Here is a 13,478-nt window from a genome sequence, read left to right as displayed (position 1 = left end):
TATATGTGCAAGATGGACATGTGTATTTTATTGTTTTAAAGATCTTCATAAAACATGCATGTTTTTTCAATATGCTGAGTAATATTAATAAGTAAAGACGTCTTAGTTAAAGACATCTTGATTCAAGTAAATAAGAGCCGGATCCTTTTCCAAGACCGGATTAGAAAGAGATGCATTATAAGTCACCAAAGTAATTAAAAAGGATGCAACACATGAGCATTTATAGAATAAAATTGAACACGAATTTCATTAATATGTGTTTTCGTAAATTTTTGAAAAACTAGATGCATAAATATTTTGTCCAAAATAACCCGCCTTTAGATATTTCGCAAACCCGCCTTTAAATATTTCGCGTAATTGATTTCTAAAACTAGATATTTTGATATAATACCTGTAAAAAAATATATTTTCATTTCTATGCAATATTTATCATTGACAGTACGTACTTGAAAAATATATATTCTTCTTTAATAATTTTTACTTCCGATAAAAATAACTCCAACATGTTTTAAAACATATATCACAATGTCGTATTATTTATTCATTATCATCCACATTTTTGAAACGTCTATCAGCTTATTTTATCTTTTTTTTTATAAAAAAATAAACATTTTAATAAAAAGAGATTATTTTGAATATCAAGAAAGAATATGAGATAAAGGCTAAAAACAGTCATTTTTAAATAAAATTTGTCAAAATATCCATTTATAAAATATATGTAAAGTAACAATAATACATATTTTTTGATTGTATATGTCATAAAATTATAAAAAATACACATTTTCAGTTTGGATAATCCTTTCGAGACACCATCTACCAAATGCATATTATATAAAAAAAGTAATACAGTTTTTTTAATATTAATTTGTCAAATCCGTATTTAATACAAAATATGATACCGGCGATAAATACGTATCTCAATCAATACAATTAACCAGCCCCGTCATAATTGTTATTTTCACTATTTTTAATTAAAAAATTGTTATTTTTAACAATTTTCTAGGAATATGCTTATATTATCAATAAAAATAGTTAAAAATTGAATTACACTTTTTAATAGAAAATGCATATTTTTTTTATGACCCCTAGTTTATCTCCATCGTGATACTAGCCGAGCAGTTTTCACTGTTGGGTCAAAAAAAGACGCACACGCCCAGTAACTTCATTCATCACGCACTTAATTCTATTTTCCCTCCAAAACCCCAAACTATAATTTTCCCAATTTCCCCTAATTTTCAAAACCCTAGATCTCTCCAAACCCTCTGTTTATGCCCCAAGGTAACAACTTTTCGCCACTTTCCACTTCTCCGGTCTTGTAATTACATATTTGTGTGTGTTATGTTTGTAAAAATGCAATCTTAATGTGTCATTTTTGGTGTTCATTTTGCAGATTCGTTCGAATGGGTTTAATTGAAGATACCCATAAAGAAGATAACGTTAGTGACAGTGAGACTGAGTTTATGGATACTCAGTCTTCTCTTGATGGTAATTTCTTTTATCTTTCGTTTTTCGATTTTTATGAATTGTGTGTGGGCATGAATAATTTGGTAATCTGTTTGCGGAAAGGGAAAGAAGTCGTGAATAAATGTGGGGTTGGTAATGTAAAGGTTTGTTTTCGACTAAAGTTGAGTTTTATTTTGTTGTTGTTTTTAAGTAATTTGATGATTATTCTTATGCTATTTTTTGGTTGTATAGGATCTGATGATGTGTATTTAATCTTGCGTTGTAAATTTTAATAGAATTTAGGGGCTTATGTAATAAATCGTAAAGATTAACAATGCTTGAATTGTATTGTTCTCATCCTATTTCCTGAATTAATATACACTTGTTTATATACAACAGAATGATAAGCCTGACTTTTCTAACTAACAGAATGATAAGGATATATCTAGTTTATCCTTTTATCAATATCAACTATAAATATAGATATCCAATTCCTATTTGTAATCTAATCAAATAGTCAGCCGATAGTATAGGAGGTACGCTTATCCTTATTATGCCCCCTCAAGAATGACGTTGTGTCAACAATGGCGATCTTGGAAAAATGAGATTGAAAAGCAGCCTTCGGAAGTGGTTTTGTGAGGGAATCGTCAACTTGCTGACTGGATTGTACATGCCTGACCTGAACAAGATTTTTCTGAACCTGGTCACGTACAAAATGGAAATCAATGGCAATATGCTTCATTCGACTGTGAAAAACTGGATTCTGACATAAGTAAGTTGCACCTATATTGTCACAATAAATACGAGGACGTTGGACAGGTGGAAGTTGAAGTTCAAATAAGAGATTCTCAATCCAATTAGTTTCAGCTAAAGCACTTGCAACTGCACGATACTCCGCTTCTGTAGATGAGCGAGCGACTGTTCTCTGTTTACGTGAGGACCAACTGATGGGTGTATTACCATAATAAACAATGTAACCAGTAGTGGAGGTACGATCTAGTATATTTCCAGCCCAGTCAGAGTCAGAGTAGGCATGCAATTGAGATCCTGGGCTCGCGGTAATATATAAGCCATACATGTTAGTTGTTTTAAGATATCGCAGCAAGCGTTTAACTGCTTGCCAATGATTTTGTTGTGGACAATGCATAAACTGAGAGAGCTTATTTACCGCAAAAGCAAGGTCTGGTCTGGTGAACGAGAGGTACTGCAGTTTGCCAACAATTCGCCTATAATTGGTGATATCAATTGGAGGCTCATCCATATTAATTGTGAGAACTGATGAAGTACTCATGGGTGTGACAGCACCATTACATTCAGCCATTTTTGTTTCATGCAGTATATCATTGATGTACTTGGACTGCGAAAGAATTAGTCCATCAGACCTGGGGATTACCTCCACACCTAGAAAATAATTAAGCCCTCCAAGATCTTTGAGTGAAAAACGTGCAGAAAGAGCTTGTACGAGTTTTTGAACCACCTGAGAAGTGCACCCTGTAATGACAATATCGTCAACGTAGACTAATACATATGCAGTGACATTACCGGTATGCAAAATAAACAGAGATGAGTCGGAATGTGATTTTCGAAATCCTATCTCGATCAAAAAATTTCCGAGCTCATGGTACCATGCCCGAGATGCCTGTATAAGGCCATAAATTGCCTTGTTTAATTTGCATATATAAGTGGGGTAGGAAGGATCAACAAACCCAGGAGGCTGCTTCATAAACACCTCTTCTTCCAAGCGTCCTTGCAAGAATGCATTATTTATGTCAAGTTGATGAATATGCCACTTCTTTTGCACTGCAATAGAGAGAACAAGTCGGACAGTGGTAGGTTTGATAACAGGACTGAACGTCGAGTGAAAATCCACACCTGGGCGTTGCGTGAAACCTTTTGCAACGAGTCTAGCTTTATAGCGTTCAATGGAACCATCTGGATTGTATTTTATCTTGAACAACCACTTGCAATCAACAATGTTACGAGAAGGATCCATGGGCACCAAAGTCCAAGTATTATTTTTTAACATAGCATCATACTCAGATTGCATAGCATTACGCCAATGGTCTATTTTCAGAGCCTGTTTGTAAGTAGATGGAGTGAAAGCAGCTGGTACTGTAACATTAAACCCATAAAAATGATTAGGTTTAAAGATTTGATTTTGTGATCTTGTTACTCGCCTGGATGCTTCTTGAATAACAGCCGGACTAGAGGCCTCATGTGTATTCTCAGTCATAGTTGTAGGTGTCTGGGATGAAGCAGACATATGTGAGGTCGATTCTTCATGTGGCTGCTGTTGGAAGGACACAGGAGAAACACTGGATGCGGATTCTTGGCAGGAGGACTCTAGTGGAGTGGTGCGCGAATGGTCCTCAATGACCGTAGGTAAAGATGGGGTGACTGTAAGTGGCTCCGGAATATGGTTTTCGAGTGAAATATGTGGCTGAGAATTTGAGACATTATTAGACTCAGGGTTTCAGGAACCCAATCTAAGTCAGGTAAATTATGAGAAATGTGTGCAAACTTAGTGACATATGGAAATGTAGACTCAATAAATACAACATCACGTGAATGATATAATTTAGATGTGACAGGATCATAACATTGATGTGAATGAAATTGTGTGGAAAATCCCAAGTAGATACAAGCTGTAGAGCGTGGTGCAAGTTTGGATGTAGCATATGGTTTGAGCCATGGATAACATAAGCATCCAAAAACTCTAAGATTAGAGTATTTTGGTGGCTCGTTAAATAGTATATGATAAGGTGATTTATTTGTAGACCCATGAGGCGGAAGTCTGTTAATTAGATAGATCGAGTATTTACAAGCAAATGACCAGAATTTGGGAGGCAGGGATGCTTGGTGTAATAGTGTTCGGGCAGTTTCAATAATGTGGCGGTGTTTTCGTTCGGCCTGTGCTACCCTTTGTGGTGTGTAAGGTGGAGACTGTAAATGTTCTATGCCCTGCAAAGCCAGATATGGTTTTAGACCTTCGTATTCACCACCCCCGTCGGTATACAAAGATAAAATTTTAGTGCTGAAGTAGCGTTCAACAAGGGTTTGAAAATGTTTGAAAATATTCTGGACTTCATTTTTATATTTAAGAGGATACAACCAGGAATATTTTGTATAGTGGTCAACAAAGAGCACATAGTATAATTTTTTATCAGCTGATAGCATGGGAGAGGGACCCCATAAATCACTATAAATGATTTGTAAGGGACGAGTAGTGCTTAAAGATGAGACTGAAAATGGTAATCTGTGGCTTTTATTGCATAAACAAGAATTACATGAATCAAATTTGTTTGAGGAAGAGTACGATAACGCAAAAGTACGTAAAATAGACATAAGAGACTTGCTATTAGGATGTCCTAAGCGTTGGTGCCACAGATTTATTGATGGTTGACGAGTAGCAAGGTGTGCCTGAGGTAATGAAGAAGATGAATCTGAAGGCCACTCGTAAAGTCCTGCATTATTCCGACCGCATACCAGTGGAGCTCCTGTATCCAGATCCTTCACACAAAATTTAGAGGGAAAAAATTCAATCGATGTAGAATTATCATTACAGAACTTGGATACTGAGATAAGATTACGCTTAATATCAGGGGCACATAAAGTATTTGTTAATCGGAACTGAGAATTAGAAGAACATATACGTGTAGTACCAGTTTGAGATATAGGAATTTTTTTACCATCACCCATTGAAATTTCATCTGGACCGGCATAATTCTGGACTTTTGTGAAATTCTGAGAGTCCGATGTGATGTGGTGAGATGCCCCGGAATCCACTATCCAAGGTGCAGGTGGTTGATGATAACTGCTAGCAAAATGAGCTTTGGCTTCCATATGATTGTGTGATCTGGAACGACAAACATTGGCTGTATGACCATTCTTGTTGCACAGCTGGCACCTTAGACGTGCAGTAGGTTTAGATGGGTCACCAGAGTTGTGTGAATACGGATTACGCCATGATGGATTTGTATTTGGTTGGCCCGATGTATGGCGCCATTGAGTCGGATATGAAGCACGTCTGGTTGGTGTGTGGCGTCCAAATCGTGGTTGTGCCTGAGAGAGTGGTTGTTCTTGATGTACTAAAGCAGCTGTGATAGGCATCGTCAATTTTTTAATTTCATCTTGCTGTAGGGAAATTTCATGATCAAGCAAGAGACCAGAAAGTTCTTCAAACGAGATGGGAGTTTCTCTGGCTCGAATGGCTGCTGCAATGGAGCTGTACTCTGGTCCTACTCCACTTAAAATTTTGACCACTAGTTCAGCATTAGACAGAGGAGAACCAGCAATAGCTAACTCATCGGCAATTCCTCGAATATCACCAAGATATTGTGTGACAGTTTTGGAGTCCTTAGTCATGCGTCCAAGTTGATCACGGAGACTGAAAATTCTGGTTTGTGATTTGTTGGCGAACGCAGTGTGAAGAGACTGCCATGCAGCTTGAGCAGATGGAGCAGTGGCGACAATAGAAGCTAAGGTTGGATCAACAGATGCAAGGAGTGCAGTTTGGATCAGCTTGTCCTGTCGGAGCCACAATATGTAGTCTGGGTTAGAGATCTCTTTGTCGTTTGCTTTTGTAGTAACGGATGGTACTGTTGATGAGCCATCAAGGTGGCCTAAAAGAGCATGCCCGAAAAGAAGCAATTCAAACTGAGCTTTCCATGTTGTGAAGTTCGTGCTTCCGGTTAGCTTAATAGGTAGCTGAGATGTAGGATTAAATTGAACTAGTGAATTGTTGGGAGCAGTCATGGTGATGGTGTTATCTGGATGTAACGAGGTTGTCATGATGCAACTAGTTGGGTCAATTTGAAATTGTAGGATGAATAATGAGAGAATGGAACAGAATCGTTAAATGCTTGTTAGAGCTTCAATGGCTCTGATACCATAATAAATCGTAAAGATTAACAATGCTTGAATTGTATTGTTCTCATCCTATTTCCTGAATTAATATACACTTGTTTATATACAACAGAATGATAAGCCTGACTTTTCTAACTAATAGAATGATAAGGATATATCTAGTTTATCCTTTTATCAATATCAACTATAAATATAGATATCCAATTCCTATTTGTAATCTAATCAAATAGTCAGCCGATAGTATAGGAGGTACGCTTATCCTTATTACAGTTGTGCACTTGTTTCGTTGTGACTTTAGTTGTATATTTTCGGTGGGGGGGGAGAGTGAGTTTAGTTGTGAGTATGTGGTGAGTATTTGTGGACAATGCAGGCGCAAGTAAGGTTTTTTTGGTAATGACGGTACTGTACAAATTTTGATATTTATGCTTTTGGGTTTTGTTCTGATTTTTAATATTTAGACCAGTAATTTTCAATTGATTTATTTTAGAAAGTTTATTAGGTTATTCGGTTTTATACTTTATAGATTTATATATGCTTGTTTTATACTTTATAGATTTATATATGCTTGTTTTATACTTTATAGATTTATATATGCTTTTGATACTAAGATTATTTAAGATGGAGGGTGGAGCGGAATGTATGATAGAGTGATAATAAGTTGCAATTTCGTGTCAGGATCTGGGTCATTTGACAATACGGTTCCATTTGAAGATGCCGTGACTCAAGTGGTATGCCTCGCTGGTGAAACTCAAGTACTAGATTTTGACTGCGAAACCCAAGCAGTGGAAAATCTGGATTGTGCTGAAGATTTTTGCACCCAGTTATGTGACGACTTTGATACGGAAGTAGTTGTTGATACTGATGATGAAGGAACTAAGCAAATTGAAGTTTTAAATGACACTGAAGAATTGTCTGATGTTGATTCTCTGAAAAAAGTTAGTAGTTATCCGGTGGAGCTGGAGAATATAATGCAGACTGCTATGCACAAACAAAGTGGCATTGAACGTAAAGATATCCCGACTACTGAAGAGTGCAATAAAGGTTTGAAGAATCTAGTTATAGATATTTACTTCTGGATTTTTCATTTTTTTTTATTATATTCATTTGGTATGATGTTGTGTCTAACCTTGACATTACAGCTATTTACAAACTGTGTAATAAGAATATATTCTGTAAAAGAAGAAAGGAGATTACTTGTTAACAACTATATCAATATCGACCTTGTTATAAGAAGACAAGCAATGATGATTTACGAAAGAAAAAAAAATGATGTTGATAGTGCAGATGCAGTCCCCGTTCTTATGCAATTAAAAAATCATAAGTCTGTTACATGTCCACGGGCTATGCTAGTCATGTAAACTTTGAGAAGGTCAATGTATATATTTGTGAATAAATTTTTGGGTTTAATAGCAACAAATGATTAGTTAAGTGGTACTTTGGAACTTAAGTATGACATTTTATGTATACGTGATATACTCTTTTATGCTAATTACTTCTTTCATCTTTTATCAGTTTTGAGTTTCTAGAATATTACCTTTACATACTTTTATGCGACAAGCTCCCTTCTTTTTCTTTGTGAAGCATGGTGTCTTTCAAGAAAGATCTGCAAGTAATAAGTTTGCATAGTTATGGTAATAAGCTATAACATGGTCAAGTAATGAAATATACATTTTTGATGCAGGACCTGTCCTCAGAGGATTTACATCATTACGTGTGGCATCTGTCAGGTCTGCTGGCTTGGCTGCTCGCCAGATGGCTTTGAGACGAACTAAAAGCGCATCATGTTTCAATGTGACTGAAAATCAACATGAGGCAGGGAATACTGGAACAAGTATTGCTAGAGATTTATATGATTTTGATAGAAGATATAATCTGGAGGAGCATGATCATCAAGCGAAAGGATTGAGTAGTGAAAACAAGTGCAGGGCTGGTAATTCAGCAGTTAGGAAACTTTTTAATGAAGATACTTCTCAAGAGAAAGGGCTTGATGAATATATGAACAACACTGATAAAGAAGCAATGCCGCCCCCAGTATGTACTAATGAAAATGATTTGGCAGGTCTGAGCTATATTGATTCTCAAGATCCCGGAGAGGCATCGCAAAGCATTGCACTTAACTTTGTGGAAAAATTTCTGAAAGTTAATGTTACAGAATTTGACCAAGAACCTGACATTATAAAGTCTACTGGGGGGAAATCAAAGGTTCTCTCAGGTGCTAAAGGCACTCAAAGTTTTGCCAAACATGCTAATCGCAATTATTTAGCTTCTGGTGGGATATATGATTGGGATGATAATCAAGAGGATGAAGGAGGGGGTGAATTTTTCAGGAAAAAGAAAGAAACATTTTTCGATGATGGATGCAAAAGACATAAATCTCTTACCCAACCTCGGGACTCAAAGCATTGTAATGTTAAAAAAATTCGGGCAGTCAAAGGTAACACTAAAAGGGTAGTCCACGAAGACATTAATAGTAATGTACCTGATTTGGTTCACTCTGATTCAAAGCTACTGTTACAAAAATACAAAAAGAATGATAAATTAATGAAGGCGGCTGGACAATCTATTGGAAAAAATCTAATCAAGGAGTTGGATGATTCCATAGATAGAATGGTTGAAACAGGTATCGGTAAAGATAATCTAGACATGCAGGGCATAGGAATTGATACTCAACTGGCTGCTGAAGCAATGGAAACCTTATGCTGTGGGGTAGGTGTGACTGACTGTAAAACTGACGTTGCTAACCAAGGCGCTCAAATCCACTTGTCCAGTTCTGCAAGAGTAAAACTTCAAAAAAAATCAGAATCGGATAAATGCTTGCTTCAGAAAAACGCATCACGCCCCTTGAAATCTAGAGTCAGTACAATACAAGCAATTCAGACTAAACGATCTTCTCCTAGATTGACTAAATGGTCCTCCACTGTATCAGAACAGGACTCCAAGAAAACTAGAAAGCAGCGTGATGCGGATGGAGATTTTTGTAACCTATATTGTGACCTTGTTGAGGAAAATCTGAACGAAACAGAGTCGGAAAATTGTGATATCAGTGAAGCTGAAAGATGTCATAATGCAGCAGCAATATGTCAGAAAACAGTTAAGAACCGGTTTATTGAGGAGCATCTTAGTATAGTTTCACCCATTGCTTGTCGTACTAGGCAGAAAACATCAAATCAAACTCAGAGGGATACAAATACGACTACCAATTTAAGGGAGAGAATGGATAGTTTAAATGACCCTATTTCTTCTAAAAGGAAAAGGAGAAGGACTTCGTCAAACACAGATGCCAGAAAAAAAGCTAGAGAATTTGAGTTCATCCCACCTGCAAAACTCAAGGAACCCAAAGCAACTCATATTGAGCAATCTGATTTAGAGATATCTGGTACTAGTACAGTCCAAAAAGAAAAGGTTTGTCAAAAGCTGCCCGAAGAGAAGATAAATGGAAAGTCAAATACAAATTTAAAAATCTCACAAGTGATTTCAGGCACAAAGAGGACAACACGGTCATCTGTTGTTTGCAGTCCAGCTTTGCCTTCAGTCGACAGGCAGTCTGGGAAAAGTTTGGCAAAGGATACTTCGGTGGTTCACAATCCTATTGACCAAAATGGTACTTCAATTTCAAAAGATTCAAGTGTGTTCCTGACCCCTATTCGATGCACAACACCTGTAAATGAAGCCTCCCCAATTTGTATGGGTGATGAGTATCATGCACGATCACGCAGGAAAAATTTATTAAGGTCACCACTTAAGAAAGAATTTTGCAGAACTACTGCAGATGGACCAGAATCTGCATATGCATGGAAATATTTAGGGAAGGGGAGGGATATAACTCAACTTCTAGTATTGTTTAGTCAGCACCTGGATGGAGATACAGTTAAGCAGCAGAAGAAGGTACATGTTATCTGTATCTTTTCCATTCTGATATAAGCATATTTATTGTCAAAAGTCAAAACTGTTATATAATCGATCCACTGTCACAGGTTTTAGCTCAGCTAGGGGGTTCAGTAGCATCCTCTATTTCAGATGCTACACATTTTGTAGCTGATAGATTTGTGCGTACAAGAAATATGTTAGAAGCTATAGCCACCGGGAAACCAGTGGTTACACACTTTTGGCTTGAGAGCTGTGGACACGCTAGGTGTCTCGTTGACGAGCGAAAACACATACTTAGAGATGCAAAAAAGGAAAAGGAGATAGGCTTCTGTCTTCCAGTTTCACTGGCACTTTCATGCCAACATCCACTTTTAAAAGTAGGAATTATGGTTCAATTTCATTCTTGTATGCGGTCATGTGGATTATTCTTAACAAACTACTTTCCTTCAGGGGCGTAAGGTCTTCATTACACGCAATACAAAACCTAGTAAAGATATACTGGCAGGCTTGGTAAAGGCGGTTCATGGTGTGGTGCGTAATTTTTCTGAGCTTGTCTTGCCAATTTTTCTAATTAGCATTGAATTTCCTACTTTTCTTTTGCAAAATCTACAAAATGTCAGAGTTGTAGGTTTTAGTCTTACATTATTACCCGTCTTAAAATAAGACTAGTTATTGTATGCATGTATATGCACATCTGCATTGATTGACACTATCGCTTCTTGACTCTTAGTATTATGACAAGAAATTAACATGCAACTTTGTATGATTATTAGAAAGATGTTTTTAAAGGTTAATCCTTAAATCGAGGATCCACTTTGAGTAATATGTACTAACAGAATGCGTGGTAAATTGGTTACTGTATGCATGCAGTAATCGGTAATGGAAATATCATTGCTGTAGTGAAAACCAACTTGGTAAATTCCCATCATTACTTCTGTTTTATGTATATCATTAGTGTTAGAGTCATAACTCATACAACAGTTAAATTGGCCAAGTTTGCTGATTCAAATAGTAAACGATGTTCTACTTTTAGCTTAGGGTGATTTTGTATATTCCAGCTGCTCATAACTGCGACTAGCTTTAAAGATAGGTGACAAGAAAATAAAGGTTAAATTTGAGTTGTCTGACATTGTTCGGAAACATAGAATGCCCTCACCTTCCCCCACTTGTTAAAAAGAATTGGAAAGACTGTTAGAATAATAACCTAATCTTAGCATATATAGGAGAAGAATAGCACATAGATAGCAACAAACAAAAATAGTTGCTGGACCAATTATAACAAATTATCGCATCAGGAAAATGATTGTCTTGGGAATAAGATACCAATGCCTACTTATTGGCTTGATGAGAAAACCTTGTTGAGGCTTGTAGAATTACTAAATAATGAAATGTCTAGGATCAAGGGACATGAATTGGTTCTTGTTTCATCTTTAATAGTAACCTTAAGAGCCTACTCATAACAAGCCCAATTATACTAATTAAACCGCCACATGCACCTGATGTCAGGCTTTACTGGAATCTGTGAATCAGATTTAAATAGGCCAACTAATCACCATGATCTAAATACATACAATAGTATTCTTGAATATATTTAATACTGAGGCCTCTCTTTAGAATTTAATATTCTCCGTGCTGATTCAGAGAAGGTCCTTCATCATATTGGTAGATCTTGGATGTTGTTGAATGGTGATATCCTTATAAAGTCTTATGACAATTTACGCTATATAATATCTGTTGTTCTCAAGTAAAACTATGAGTTTCTTTAAGTTCTAATTTTTTTTTTCTCTTTTAATAGTTACACTGTAGTGTTGTATGGTAGAATTCAGCGTTACTATTTTTTTTAATTCATAACATGTCTGTATTTAAAACTTAAGCAGTGAATTGGTTAACGGACGGAAAATATGATGATAGTGGCCATTTCTTGTAGTTTGTAACGATGATGCTTATCTATCTGGTATAGGTATTGATTTGTGCTGTTTGGTCTTGTATTTGTTCAGATATTGGGAAATAACCTGCTAATAGAAATAATGGACTAGTAACTTGTTCCTAAATGTAGAGAGGATGACAATCAAGATTGCATTTAGTATAATGCTGTCTGGTTTTATCCTAGAAATTCCATGTATTTTATCATTTCACATCAATTTTGTGAACAGTGTCTTGTAAGCATTTCCTTAAAGATGCTTGGTGGCATTAAGATACTTTTTAATCTCTGATCTGTTTTCTTAATTTCACCGGATATATCTGCTCAGGCTGTAGAGAGAATTGGTCGGTCTGCGTTAAAGGATGAAAGGATACCAAGTGACCTGATTGTTCTATCTTGTGAGGAAGATTATGCAGATTGTGTGCCTTTCCTCGAAAAAGGTAAGGAATTACTTTAAATTTGATACAATGATTATGAAACTCCTCTCAAAGAAAATTGTTTCTAATTATTTTATCTATGTATCATTCAATGTTGCAGGAGCTTCGATTTACAGTTCTGAGCTACTTCTAAATGGTATAGTTATTCAAAAGCTGGAATATGAAAGGTCGGTTCTTTTGATCAAATTTTGCGTCTCACTGGGATCTTATTTAGATAATAAGAATGACACTATAAGTTTCTTTTATGATTTTATGCAATTCATGCCTGCAATTAGTTTTACCAATATTATAGTAAATATAAAATAAATTATTGTAGCAAGAAATTTTAATTTTTTTAGCACACTACCCAGAATTTTAAATGTAAACTGGCCTTGAACAGAATAAGCTCTTCGGTATTATTTACATGTTTGCATTTTTTGCATGACAGGTATAGGCTCTTTGTAGATAATGTTAGGAAAACCCGTTCCACAATCTGGATAAGAAAAGATGGTGAGCTTATTCCGGTGACTAAATGCAAATGACAGTGTTTCTGTCCCTATATGTATTCATTCCAATCCCATAACTTATGTGCACCATCCTTAGCCCCCATCATTCCACCAACTAGCTTCTACTTCTTATCTTTCTTTCTAAATCCCTAAATTGCATCCAGCCCTCCACATAGTTTACATATGTATATATTACATATTTTCAGGTGGCCAAGATGTTGCTTGTAATCTAGATTAGAGTAGACAGTAAAGGAGGCCCTGTTGTAGGATGTAATCTCGGCCTTGTGCTAACATTGTAGGGTGTGTTACTGTTTAGTGAAGTTTATATTCCTGGATCTTTTGTCAGCTAATGTTATAGTAAAGTTTACATAGTTCATTCACTTCTTAACGTATGGTAGGCCGGCAACAGTGTGGAGTTTCAGTAACCTTGGTCATATTAACTTCCACTTATTTTGTAGC

At 36.1% G+C, this 13,478-nt stretch overlaps 1 protein-coding gene across 2 annotated transcripts; it reads left to right on the top strand.

The window, feature by feature from the left end:
• The first annotated feature begins 1,125 nt into the window (after positions 1-1,125).
• Positions 1,126-13,369, top strand: LOC141678683 (uncharacterized). Of its 2 annotated transcripts, XM_074485039.1 has the most exons (9): positions 1,126-1,278; positions 1,391-1,485; positions 6,985-7,350; positions 7,991-10,194; positions 10,284-10,553; positions 10,627-10,707; positions 12,426-12,537; positions 12,635-12,701; positions 12,962-13,369. In XM_074485039.1, the coding sequence occupies exons 2-9, from the start codon at positions 1,401-1,403 to the stop codon at positions 13,053-13,055; spliced, it is 3,279 nt and encodes a 1,092-aa protein (XP_074341140.1). In that variant the 5' UTR covers positions 1,126-1,278; positions 1,391-1,400; the 3' UTR covers positions 13,056-13,369. The 2 variants fall into 2 exon arrangements, with proteins under 2 accessions (XP_074341140.1, XP_074341141.1); XM_074485040.1 differs by lacking the exon at positions 10,284-10,553.
• Positions 13,370-13,478: the final 109 nt, after the last annotated feature.

Source organism: Apium graveolens, chromosome 8 (assembly GCF_009905375.1).
Source record: "Apium graveolens cultivar Ventura chromosome 8, ASM990537v1, whole genome shotgun sequence".
NCBI lineage: Eukaryota > Viridiplantae > Streptophyta > Magnoliopsida > Apiales > Apiaceae > Apium > Apium graveolens.
This window is presented reverse-complemented; position numbering and strand designations above follow the sequence as displayed.